This window comes from Patella vulgata, chromosome 7 (assembly GCF_932274485.2).
Source record: "Patella vulgata chromosome 7, xgPatVulg1.2, whole genome shotgun sequence".
Classification (NCBI taxonomy): domain Eukaryota; kingdom Metazoa; phylum Mollusca; class Gastropoda; family Patellidae; genus Patella; species Patella vulgata.
This window is the reverse complement of record NC_065885.2, coordinates 42,754,527-42,769,309: the sequence shown is the minus strand read 5'-3', so window position 1 is coordinate 42,769,309 and position 14,783 is coordinate 42,754,527. Positions and strand designations below refer to the sequence as shown.

Here is a 14,783-nt window from a genome sequence, read left to right as displayed (position 1 = left end):
GGCGACGTCTTCCTCGGGTAGTGTTTACTAATGTTCTGAGATCCATGAGAAGACGTTGTGTGGCAGTATGAGACGCTAGAGGAGGCCACAACCGTTGCTAAACACTTTATTCCGATACTTCTCCGAGTCTGTGAATTTCATTTTGGGGGGTACTGTGACATCACGAACATTATCAATGTCAAGGACTTTCGGCGAGACGTATTCTTGCTTTCTGTTGATGTCAAGGTTGTCTGTGCACAACATAACACTAAAATAGTTGCCTTAAACCAAATATTAAAAATCTAGTCCCAAAAATCCAGCGTGTCAAGTTTTTAATTTGGCTGAGTATAGTAATTCCAACATTGACAAATACATTGATATATCACGTCCCGGGTAATTATACAATCGGGAATCGGTAAATCACATCCCAGGTAATATATCTTCTTTAAATCAGAAATTAATTAACGTAGCCTTCCATCTGTACATGTCACCAGAAATCAACCTCACAATGAACATGTGGCAGGGCGATAATCTTGTCAGACTTTTGCGCTGGCTCCAAAAAGTCGTTATCTGTCAATCTCTATAGAAAAGCTGTCACCCATTTTCAGACAGGACTCTCGGAATGGGTTCAAATAGTATCAACAGGAAATATGTTTCAATGATTACTGCCTTGATATTATGTAACCACTTGATTCATTGAATGCTGTTGTTTTATTACTTCCCACCTGCATTATTTGTGATTGTTTTTAGTGTTCATACATCCATACAATTTGCTTTTTGTTATTAAATTATCACAGCTAAATATTAGTTCTGTTTTATTTATAAATCCATTTCAAATGATATTGCATTAAATCAAAGGTACCTTTATCACGATAAAAAACTCAGTGTAGCAGTCGCTATCGTGGTGCACGATAGTCGTGTGATACAATAGGACTCGGTGTAATTTAATATGTAATATTAACAGTATGGACCATCATGGTAACTTTAAAACTGCCTTGATTCTTATCATCTGCCCAGTTCTCTATCAAGCGTAAACATGACGATGCTGACACACCCATATGAGCAGTATCTACTTCAAATTTTGTGCCGTCAGAAAATTCAAATTTTGTGCCATCAGAAAATAAATTTTATCTGAAACCACTTTCCTTTGTATGAATTAAGAATTGCCACGTGGTCCCACCTGGCAACCCATTTGCCATTACAAAATACTTTAAGTATTAATATATTCCGCTCAGATACGCAAAATAAAACGATACGAATCAATGACTATCATTACCATTTAAGGACAATATTGGTGCCAGTCATTATCACATATGTGATAGAGCTGGTTAAACACATTCGTCACTTCCGACTCAGGAAACCTGTATTACTCAGCTATCGTAGCAATGATCTCTGTGTTAAAATTATATTTGGAATGTGTTTAACCAGCTCTATCACATATGTGATAATGACTGGCACCAATATTGTCCTTTAACTTATTTTTGGTAGTCTCATTTTAAGAATCCACATAGAATTTCTTATCTGAAATGACACTTTCGTGCGATCTCTCTGTGGCACGGAAATCATAGATTACCATATCATATAAAGCACTGCTTACACCTCACGTAAGATCAGTTATACTAACAGACATGACACTACATGAGTAACTTTGTTGATCACCTTGTATCAGCTGTTCAAATTACTTAATCCGTTAAAATCACACAATCCATTCAGTATGCCATTTATACTTTGATGTTTTAAATTTATTTAATTTCTGTCATTGATATTTTCTAATATTGACTATAAACTGATAACACAAGCTTGGTCTTTTGACAAATACAGTTTTCCAATTTCCAAACCAGATCAATACGTTAAATCGTTTCTTAAAGGACAATATTGGTGTCAGTCATTATTATGGTGAGAGTGTATCTCACAATTCAAAAATAGAATTGGCTGTCACTAGATAAGGGAAAACGAGAAAAATCAAAAAATCCTGTGCATTCCCCTGTTTTTATTCATTCTGTTCTTAATAAAAACATGGTAATGCACAGATTTTTCCTAATTTGATTGTTATCTTTTATCTAATGACAGCCAATTCTGTTTTTGAATTGTCAGATATCCTCTCACCGTCTCATATAATAACTTTTCATTTTCAACTGAATTATCAGTGAAATGAAATTCGATCGCATGTCTGTTATCGCTCATTAATTCACTCAGTTATATAGAAGGACAACTTGTGTTTGTCATGTTTGGCGTCACTTCCCGTTTCTTCACATGCTTGTTACACATCTCCCGTAGCAATGATCTCTGTGTTAAAATTATATTTGGTATGTATTTAACCAGTTCTATCACATATTTTATAATGACTGACACAAATATTGTCCTTTAAATATAGCCATGTCGTCCCACTGGAAATTAAAAGGTTCATCTAATAGTTAAACACCACAGATAAATTAACCGTGTGTTGATTTATACACGTATCTTAGGAAATTCAACCGCTTGTGTAATAAGTAAACCCGGTAGATAAATAAACGGGTCATCCATTTATAAACGCCTCTCGGAGAAACTAAACCGGTTACCATTAAACCATAGTCATTTCGGGACTAACACATGGTTTAATTTTATTTCAATAATTCACTTGCGCGTAGGGGTCTTTAGCAGTGGGAGGAAACCGGAGGACCCGGAGAAAATCCACGAGGTTGGACAGGCGACCCTACTCCTTGCCACATACAACCGGGGATTCGAAACCACGCCAGTTGACTCAATGACAGACTTTATGGTACAGCGCGCACATGCTAACCATTCAGCCACCCCCCCCCCCATTAAACCATAGTACTAACTAAACTATATGCATACTTTCTAGTGCTAAAACCCCCGTTTAAAACGATACCATTGTTACAGTGATTTTTGAGTTTTCATTGAGTGTCAGTATATTTGCAAACATGTATGGAAATCAAAACAAATGGAATATATATGCCATACTTACTGCTTGTAAAGCATTATAGTACATATTACTGCCTTGTTTAGATAATACATATAACACTGATTTCTCTATATTATGATAAGCTGGCAATTTATCTAACATTTTCTTAGCATCTTTTGTTTCACTCCAAATTTTACGACATCCAATCATACTCTTATCATCTAGAAATGAAATGAAATGAAATGAAATGGAGTTTAACGTCCTACTTTTCTGCTCCTAACCTGGGCTAATGAAGACGGGCATACGCCATACAGTGTGCTATGAGGGAAATTTTGCCCGGACAGCGGCACTACGGCCTACTCTTATATCGAATTCCAACTGCCAAGGGATCTTTTACGTGCACGCCAATGTGTACATGGGACCTCGGTTTTTCGTCCCATCCGAACGACTAGACAGCTTTCCTTGTCAGCCCCTCCGTCCTGCATCACTGACAAGGGAGAACCACGCCGGAAAATCTGGATTAACTTTCTCGGCCAATGCAGGGATCGAACACCCGACCTCCAGGCTAGCGAGCTAGCGTCTTACCCACTTAGCCACGTGATCCCCCTTATCATCTAGAGACAAACAATATATAGGTAAACAAGCCAACAGTGAGGTTGGAGTTCTAAACAAAGGGGTATTCGTAATACTGTCATGGCTGATGCCAGCCTTTGACAAAAGGGGTTGGATGTCAATACCGAATGATGCAATCACGTTAGTTTTCAGTAAATACAGATGTTAATGATATGGTCTAAATATGGTGTTATGTGAAATATGATAAGGCAGAGAGGCAATTTTTGTAGCATACTGCAGTGCCAGTTTATCATGTCTGTCATGCAATGAGGGCTTGTGCGCCTCGACGTATAAACTGCACTGGAGATGTACAGAATGCTCCTAGACTGATTCTAAGTCCTTGGTTGTGTATGGTGTCAAGCTCTTTGAGATAAAGACTTGCTGGCTGACCCATACACAATACACCCATAATCAAGTTCAGATCTTATTAATGCTCGATATAACCTGAGCAAGACCTTACGGTCTGCTCCCCATTCAGTGTTTGATACAGTGTTCAGTGTTCTCAATATGTTCAGGGCTTTCAGACATTTCTTCTTGAGTGTTTTTATATGAGGGATAAAAGATGATTTCTTATCGAATATCAAATCCAAGAATTTCGTTTCATCTACAACTGGAATGGGGCTTCCATCCAGTGTAAGCTCTGGATCACGATGTAAACCTCTTCGATGACAGAAGTGCATCCATTGTCAGTTGCCAATGTTTGCATTGTTTGCATGCTTGTCGATCCGTAACACATCTGAAAGTCATTAACATAAAGAGAGTCATCGACCCCACGATTAAGGTACGTTGGTATCCTATTAATTTTTATTGTAAAGAGTGTGGGAGACAAAATACTTCCCTGAGGAACTCCCATTTCCTGGGGAAATGGGTCAGAAAAAATTGATGCCAAGCGTATCTTAAACGACCTATCTTCTAAGAAGATTTTAATGAAGATAGGTAAGCGACCCTGCAGACCGAGGTAATGCAGGTCGCGCATGATACCATATTTCCATGTGGTATCATAAGCTTTCTCCAGATCGAAAAATATAGCAACTAAATGTTCATAATAACTAAATGTTGTTTCTGGATGAAAGCATCCCTGACAAATGTTTCAAATCTAACGAGATGATCAAGAGTGCTTCTTTGGGACCAAAATCCACATTGGATATTTGTAATGAGGTTGTTGGTCTCAAGGTACCAAACAAGCCTTCGATTGATCAATCTCTCCATGGTTTTGCAAATGCAGCTAGTTAAAGCGATCGAGCGATAATTGGTAGAAATCGTAGGATCTTTACCCAGTTTAGGGATGGGAATTATGGTGGCTTCATGGAGGGAAATTCCCATCAACCCAAATGCAGTTGTAAACATTTAATAATATCAAGAGTGTAGAAAGATAGGTTGCCAGGCAACGAAACATACGCCCACAGCAGCTAAATCGTCCGGGCAGTCAAAATGAGTTGTCGCATACTTTTTATTTTTGTTGGTAATGAAACATTTATAATACACTAAAATCTGATTAAGAGTAACAATTCATTAAGTAATTATCAGAAAATCATTAGAATTTGTTTGGCCCATGGTAAATTTAGTATACAAAACATTTAATACATTGGATTTAGCTGTTAAAGTTACCAAAAATCATTGACCAGCGGCTGCCAGACAGGATACGCCCACATTTTGCAAGCGATGGATAGAGAACAAGCTAAAAACAAAAAAGAGTTTTTTAAATCCAGAAAGTTATGGTCTGAAATGTGCAAATATCAAAAGGGACTGAGATTTTTGGAATATAAAGATATGTTTTAAGTTTTATCAAAATCGGATAAAAATTGTGACCTTTGTATTACATACTTATACACAATTTGCGTACAAAGAATGGCCATTTTGTCGGACAGTTTCATTTCGATTTTCCCGAAATTCCAGTTCAACCTTCATTATGGTGGAAAGGTGATATATCTAAACGGCTTATAAAATCGGAAAAAAAAAAATTGTGACCTCTAATAGTAAGTGCTGGAGGACCGCACTACACGTAAAACAAAAATCTACAAGATAAACCTGCGGACAAGACAGAAAATAGACATTGCACCTAATAAACAAATATCAAATCTAAAAATGCGGTTTTTCGACCAATCAGGGGCCATAATCCAGGAAGGTACGTTTGGATATGTGTGATTATCAAAAGGAACCAAGATCTTCATGATAAAAACATACATTTAAACTGTGGTCTCTAGAGGGAACACAACCTTGATATACCATATTTTACACTATTTGTTCTCTCCGGCAGAAAAAATTGTGACCTCTAGAGGAACCACAAGCTAAAAACGCGATTTTTCGTACAATCAGGGTCCATAATCCAGGAAGTTACGATCCGATATGCGCGAATATCGAAAGGAACCAAGATCTTTGGATTTCAAGTTTCATCAAAATTGGTTTAAAATTTTGACTTCTGGAGTGTCCACAAGCTAAAAACGTTTTTTTAAATCAGATAATAATTGTGACCCCCAGAGGGACCACAAGCAAAACCAGCAGCTGCCAGACAGGAAAGGCTCACATTTTGCAAGAGATGGATAGAGAACAAACTAAAAACAAACATGATTTTTTGTATAATCAGGGGCAATAATCCTGAAAGTTATGGCTTGAAATGTGCAAATATCAAAAGGGACTCGGATCTTTGGGATATAAAGAGAGGTTTTAAGTTTCATCAAAATCGGATAAAAATTGTGACCTCTAGAGGGTCCACAACCATCGTATTACACACTTCTACACAATTTGCTTACAAAGAGCGGCCATTTTGTCGGGCAGTTTCATTTCGATTTTCCCGAAATACGAATCAACCTTCATTATGGTGGAATGGTGATGTATTTAAAACGGTTTTTAAAATCGGAAAAAAATTGTCACCTCTACAGTGTTCACAAGCTAAAAACGTGATTTTTCGTACAATCAGGGGCCATAATCCAAGAAGTTACACTCCGATACATGCCAATATTGAAAGGAACCGAGATATTAGGGAGATAAACCTATATTTCAAGTCACGTTGAAATCAGATAAAAATTGTGACCTGTAGAGTGTTCAGAAACAATAGTGGCAGACGGACAGGGGTAACGACATACCTCCACATGAAAATGTGATTTTTCGTACAATCGGGGGCCATAATTCAGGAAGTTACGATCTGATATGCGCAAATATCGAAAGGAACCAAGATCTTTGGGTTATAAACATGCATTTCAAGTTTCATCAAAATTGGATTAAAATTGTGACCTCTACAGGGTCTACAACCTTGATATACCATATTTTTACACTATTCGCTTACAAGCGGCGGCCTTTGTGTCCGTCAGTTTTGGTCCGATTTACACGAAATTCGAACTCAACTTTCATTACAGTGTAACGGTGATATACTAAAAGTTTTTTTTAAATCGGATGAAAATTGTGACCTCTGGTGGGACCAACAAGCCTAAAACATGATTTTTCTTAAAATCAGGGGCCATAATTTAGTGAGTTACGATCCAATATGCGCGAATATCAAAAAGAATCAAGATCCTTGAGTTATAAACACGCATTTCAAGTTTCATCAAAATCGGATCAAAATTGTGACCTCTAGAGTTTCCACAAGCTAAAAAGATTGGTTGCCAGGCAACGAAACATACGCCCACAGCAGCTATATCGTCCCGGCAGTCAACAAGAGTTGTCGCATATTTTTACTTTTTTCGGTAATGAAACATTTATAATACATTAAAATCTGATTAAGAGTAACAACTCATTAAGTAATTATCAGAAAACCATTAGAATCTTTTTGGTTTTTATAAAGTTCTGCCCCATGCTAACGTTTAGTATACAAAACTTTTAACATCATGGATTTAGCTGTTCAAGTCATAAAGATTCATTGAAAATCAATATACTTGTTCGTCTCAAGACCTTAAACTCTGTGTATCAATCTGAAGTCAATCGGATGATAACTTTAGCCTCCAGAGCATCGCAAGATTTTTCAAAGTGATCAAGGGCCATAACTTTAGCAGTAATTATCGGAAATCGCTGAAAATCAATAGGCTTCTTCACCTCATGACCTTAAACACTGTGTATAAATTTAACGTCAATCGGATATTAACTTTGGCTTCTAGAGCGTCAACAAGATTTTTTGAAGTGATCAAGGACCACAACTCTGGCAGTAATTATCACAAATCGCTGAAAATCAATAGGCTTCTTCGTCACATGACCTTAAACACTGTGTATAAATCTGAAGTCAATCAGAAATTAACTTTGGCCTCTAGAGTGTATGGACATATTTACAAATTTAATATATTCCATTTTGTTGTTAGCAAGGATGATTTAGACATGAGAGGAACAGAGTATAATGAGATTTAGAGTCCACTGGACACAAACTAGGTCATTTTGGGACTAATATATAGTGATGCATATCTATGGACATCATTACAAAGTTAATATATTCCATTCAGTCGTTAGCAAGGGTGATTTTGACTTAAGAGAAATGGGGTTTAAGGTCCACTCAGGGAGGTTTAACAGGACTTCTATGATGTTGTTTGGGGTCATGGACTTAAACAACAACATCCATTAGATTGTCCTGTATCCCGAACCTGTTATAGGTTCCGACAGGATCCTCGGCATCCTTCCTACTACGGAAGGGATTCAAATTTGAATTCTGAGGAACGCCTTTACCATTACGTTCCTTTTTTGGGGTTTTGGGTGGATTTCCACAAATTGGTTGAGTGGGGGGCACAATCTCCTCAATCTCAGACTCCCCAGACTTATTAACAGTCCGAGTGCTGAGATTTATATTGACAGATTTTGGTGGATTTGGAAGTTTTTGTTGTGTCTCGGCTGGAAATTCAGCAGGTGTTTGACAAGCAATGGAAGTGGTTTTCGGCTTGACTGCACTTGCAAAGGACATTGCAAATGTTGGGGTTGTAGCCTCTACCAGCTTCCTTGCTTCAGGATATGGTATGTTTATTTCTGTTTTCACCTGCTGAACTTGTTTTTCTTTCTTCCATATTGGGCACTCTCAAGAATAAGCAAAATAAGGCCCTTTGCAGTTAATGCAGTGGTGGTCAGATTGACAAGATGTACTTTCGTGACCATCTTGTCCAAATCGAGTACACATCGCTTTCCCCTTACACACATTTTTACTGTGTCCAAAGCGTTGAGAATGAAAGCAACGCAATGGATTTGGGATGTAAGGGGTAACTGGAATGGCAAGAAAACCAGCAATGATCATCCTACGAAGATCTGGTTTAACATAGGTCAGGATATAGGTGATGGTTTGGATAATATTACCGTTACGTATGATGGAAATACGTTTGACGTATGTAACACCTTATGAGGCAAGATTTTCAAGCATCTCTTCCTCACAGCTGCCTTCTAAATCCAGAGACCGAATACCACCACTTGAAAAATTAAGAGAGTTATGCAGTTCAACTTTGATCGGAATGATGGCTAAAGTTGTTGATTTCAATAATGAAGTAGCATTTTTTTTTACGCTTTTGGGCTCACCAGCTAAGCCAGCAAGACCTTTTGCAATCAAAAATGGAGACGTTTTGCTAAGATTTATTTCATTGGTACCTAGGCCAGGTTCAGGTAGTTTTGATTGGTATATTACTTGGTTCCAAATCCTTGGTGACATACGTTTTGTAGCACGTGTCTTCTTTGTTTGGGAAGCCATTAGTGTATTTTTAAAGATTCATCCCTGTTTGCTCTCCAACCACCAATGGGTTGCAATATCGATGCAAGATACTGCGCGGATATCCAGCGCATGTGCCCTACGAGGACAGACAGGGATATACCTAGACAAAGTAAAGGTTTGAAATTTTACTCTACCTAGCAGGGCCGTATCTAGTGGGGGTGCAAGGGGTACATTGCACCCCCAGAAAAATAAGCGCCCCGAGAAATGGCGCCTCCTCAAACCAGCGGCTGCCAGGCAGGATACGCCCACATTTTTGAGAGATGGATAGAGAACAAGCTAAAAAGAAAATGATTTTTCCTACAATCAAGGGCCATAATTCATGAAGTTACAATTTGATATGCGCAAATATCGAAAGGAACCAAGATCAACATGCATTTCAAGTTTCATCAAAATCGGATTAAAATTGTAACCTCTACAGGGTCCACAACCTTGATATACCATATTTTTAAACTTTTCGCGTACAAGCGGCGGCCACTTTGTCCAGCAGTTTTGGTTTGATTTTCAGGAAATTTGAACTCAACCTTTATTATGGTGTTACAGTGATATATTCAAGCGATTTTTAAAATCAGATAATAAGTGTGACCTTCAGAGGGACCACAAGCTAAAAGAGGCGATTTTTCGTATAATCAGGGCCATAATTCATGAAGTCACGATCCGATATGCGACAATATCGAAAGGAACCAAGATCTTTAGGTTATAAACATGCATTTCAAGTTTCATCAAAATCGAATTAAAATTGCGACCTCTACAGGGTCCACAACCTTGACATATACCATATTTTTACACTAGTCGTGTACAAGCGGCGGCCATTTTGTCCGGCAATTTTGGTCCGATTTTCACGAAATTCGAACTCAACCTTCATTATGGTGATATAATCAAACGTTTTTTTAAATCGGATAATAATTGTGACCTTCAGAGGGACCACAAGCTAAAAAAGGCGATTTTGCGTACAATCTGGGGCCATAATTCAGGAAGTTACGATCCAATATGCGACAATATCGAAAGGAACCAAGATCTTTAGGTTATAAACATGCTTTTCAGGTTTCATCAAAAACAAATTAAAATTGTGACCCATACAGGGTCCACAACCTTGATTTACCCTATTTTTACACTATTCGCGTACAAACGGCGGCCATTTTGTCCGGCAATTTTGGTCCAATTTCCCCCAAATTCGAACTGAACCTTCCTTAGGGTGTAACGGTGATATAATAAAACGTTTTTTTAAATCGGATAAAAATTATGACCTATATAGGGTCCACAAGCTAAAAACGCGATTTTTTGTACAATCAGGGGCCATAATTCAGGAAGTTACGGTCCGATATGCACGAATATCGAAAGGAACTGAGATCTTTGGGTTATAAACTTACATGTCAAGTTTCAACAAAATCCATGAAGTTTCGATACATGACAATATCGAAAGCAGCCGAGATCTTTTGGGGATAAACCTATATTTCAAGTTTTGTCAAAATCGGACAAGAATTGTGACCTGTAGCGAGTCCACAAACAAATTGTGGACGGACGGACGGATGTCCGGACGGACGGACAGGGGCGACGACAATATACGTCCAGATGAAAAGGTGGGCGTATAAAAATGTGACAAACCTTTCAATTATAAATTAATACACATGATTATGATAATAATAATAATAATAAGTTCTTTATTTTCAAAAGGGTAAAAAATTAGGCTTTGCAGCCTGTTTACAATTCTGCCCTTAAATGACAATAGACAAAACAAACATACACATATATTATACATACAAGGAAACTGAATAATAAAAATGTATTCTTTACATTCCAAATAACATCAAATGCAGAAACCGATAATGGTTTAAATTTAAATATACAGAATAGTTATATAACATTTTGGATATAATTATGCAGTGATTTTTTAAAAGTTGAGAGAAGATGTAATGAGTTTAAATTATTTGGAAGTGAATTCCATAAAACTGGTCCATTATAACTAAGACTATGTTTAAATTTAGTACAGTTTGGATGTGGAATTTGTAATTTAAGATTTATAGAGTTGTAAGGAGTATTTTTAAATTGAAATAAGGAACACAAGTAATTTGGACTTATATAGTTTAATATTTTGAACAGAAATATATATTTATTCATTAAATGACGTTGTTGAATGGTAGGCAGTTTTAAAGATTTTGAAAGAATGGAATATGAAGAATCAGAAGAATTATATTTAATAATAGGTTTGTTGAATATAATTTTAAATGATAATTTTTGGATAATTTTAAGTTTATTAAGAGAAGAAATTTGACAGGAGTCCCAAATGGTAGAGCAGTAGTCAAGATGTGATTGAAAGTGAGCGTTATAAAATAATTTTAATACATCAGTTGGAAGTAATGATTTGATTTTCCTAAGTTGAAAGTTTTTCTGTTTTAAAATAGTACATAAATGGTTTACATGAGTGTCCTAAGAAAGATTAGAGTCAAAATATACTCCTAAGAGTTTAAAGTCAGAAACGTGTTCAATGAAGGTAGAATTAATAGAAATGGACAAATGTGTAGATAAGGAATTTATTTTAGGTTTTGAAGCAATAATCATACATTTAGTTTTAGATTCATTGATGATCATGTCATTGGAGTTGCACCATTGTATGATTTTATCAGTTTCTGACTGAAGTGTAGAGTTAAGAGAATCAAAATTGGTAGAAGAAGAATATACAGTGGTATCATCAGCAAAAAGATCACATTGAGCTGTCAAATTTAGAGGAAGGTCATTAATAAACAGATTAAATAGTAGTGGTCCAAGAATGGATCCTTGAGGAACACCATGGGTTGTGAGATCAAGAGAGGACTTGGTTTCACCAATTTGAGTGCATTGATAACGCTCAGATAAGTACGATTCTAATAATGTGCATAATTTGGTAGAAATTTGGTATAATTTTAGTTTCTCAAGTAACAGGGAGTGATTGACCATATCAAAGGCTTTACGGAAATCAAAAAATACTAAACCAGTGTATTGACCTTTATTAATTGCAGAATAAACATTTTCTGCAATATTTGTAAGGGCAGTATGACAAGAAAATTTGGACCTAAAACCAGACTGATGAGAATAAAGTAAATCGTGATCCAGGAGAAAGTTATTAATGTGTTTACAAATATGCTTTTCCAAAGGTTTAGGAATAGTTTGAAGTATAGATATGGGGCGATAATTATTGGGCGTGGATTTTGGATGAATCACAAAGAATTGGAGCACCAAGTTTAAGAAATTGAGGACCAACTTGATCTAATCCTATTGATTTGGAAGTATCAAGAGAATGAAGATATTGGAATACATCACATTTTGATATGTAGGGAAGATGACACAAGGTATTGTTTTCAAGATGATCAGATACAAATGTAGATATCACATTAGAGGTAAAACGATCTAAATGATTTGATGGACTAGGTATAATGGACTTTGCAACATTAACAAAATGAGCATTAAAAATATCAGGGGCAACAGGAATGGAAGAACAACAATTAGATTTACCCTCAGAATTAGCAGTATTGATGGCTTTCCAAATTTGTTTACTGTTTTTGCGATCAGTGACTAATAATTCAAGACATTTCCTTTTATTACTACGAATAAGAGATTTAACTTTATTACGAAAATGTTTAAATTGCGTTCATGAATATAATGAAACACTTCAGGGGTTGTCCAATCAGGTATATGAACATTTTTGACTCGTTTGGTTTTTAAAGGGGCATGTTTATTAATAATGGGCAGTGTAATATCATACCAGTTGTCTAGTGCAGTATTAGGATCACAGTGATCATATACAGAATTATATGGAGCCCGTTGTAAATCATATAGGAATAGATCATTATTAAAATGTTTAAATGAGCGATAAGTAATATTAGTATGTGAAGATTTGGGGAATTTTACACCTTTCTTTTGCCAAGTAAAACAAATGGGGAAATGGTCTGATATTGAGTATGGAGGAACAATAGATTCTTTGACATGTTTAGTTTCAGATACAAATATATGATCAATTAGTGATTTAGAGGAAGAAGTAATTCCAGTAGGTGACCTAATAATTTGATGTAGACCATATATTTCAAGAAGATCGGTCCATGATTTATTATGATTATGTAATAAGTCAATATTTAAATCTCCTAATAATAGTATCTCACAGTGAGAATTCCATGCTTTTTCTATCATAAATGAGAAGTCAGTATTCCAGGAAGATAAGGAAGAGGGATTACGATAAATATTACAAAGTAATAATGGTTTAGAGTGTTTAAGAGTAATTTCTATCCATATAGCCTCAATATTATCATGTTCTAAATCTAACCTACGATTACATATGATATGATTTCTAACATACAGAAGTGTTCCAGAGGAACTTACATTACAAGAATCTTTCCTAAAAGGTTGTTGAAAGTTTGGGATTGAAATATCTTCATTAGTCACAGACATGACATACATTTAGATGAGCAATATGTAGACCTTTCTTAACTAAAACAGTATTCATAATAATCATAAATAAACAAATTAATAAATGACTGGAAATAAGGACACACAATTACCTGAAAAACTTTCTAATGAGAAAATGGAAAAGTCATTGAATAATGAAAGTTTGATTTTGGTTACTGCCAAGGTGAATAAACAAACTTAGCTTAAGAATAATTATGATATGGGGGAGAGTTATATTGCGGGAAGTAATAAGGATTGTGCAATGGTCTATTGTTATATACATTACACCTGTACTCATATTGGCGAGATCTTTTATAGTCATAGTATTCATAGTAATTTGTTGATTTAACGGGTACATGTTCGTGCGCATCAGTTGAATTAGCTGAAACAATAATAGGCCTATTGTTATTATTATCAACACTAGTTGATACACATTTAGCCGCGGTATAGATAGAAGATGTGTTGGTAGACTTATCTTGAATAGCTGAACTGCGGGTACTTGTTGATTTGTCATTAACTGTTTTTACTATATTTGATGTACTTGTTGATTTGTCATTAAATGTTTTTACTGCATTTGATGTAGGCCTACATGTAGATGAATTTCCAATAAGTTTATTTTGTGCCGATATTAGAGCATTGACTTTATCAGAAAGCTCTGTAATTCGGTTGATAATTTCAGAAAGTGCGTTACAATAGTTCAGTTCAGGTATATTGTTTGATGTAACACTTACAGTAGTAACAGGGCCCGGAATTAGTGGCTGAGTATCTTCTAGTAAATTGTTGTTTCCCTTTTCCTTTAATGGCGTGCTCGTAACAGGTTGTTGACATAAATTTACAAGAGACAGCACGGAAGGTAGGCTATCACTTAGAGCACTATTGTTAGTATTCATACTTTTAAGGTTTGGTTTAATTTGAAATATATTGGTGTCCACCCACGCAGAACTGCCCCTTCCTTGAATATGAAGCTTATTGTATTTATTGTAGAAGGTAATTGTCGCTTTTTTCAAATTATTGGATGATTTATAAATAATTCCTTTCCCACTGTTTTCATTGTTTTTATACAGCACATGAGAATTTCCACATGATGACAGTAAGTTAGTATATGAATCTACACAGTGGAATTGAACAACAATGGATGTGGAATATTCAGTATAGTCATAAATAGTATAAATAGAGTTAACCAGAGTTGTTGATAACGGTAGTTCTACATCA

General features: G+C 36.0%; 1 protein-coding gene across 5 annotated transcripts in view; it reads right to left on the bottom strand.

Moving 5' to 3' along the window:
• LOC126828361 (pseudouridylate synthase 7 homolog) overlaps nt 1–14,783 on the bottom strand; it is a 239,651-nt gene that overhangs the window by 51,788 nt on the left and 173,080 nt on the right. For all 5 annotated transcript variants that reach the window (XM_050558111.1, XM_050558107.1, XM_050558108.1 and 2 more), the window contains one exon: nt 2,945–3,102. In XM_050558111.1, coding sequence (XP_050414068.1) covers nt 2,945–3,102 — 158 coding nt within the window. The remainder of the gene's footprint in view (nt 1–2,944; nt 3,103–14,783) is intronic.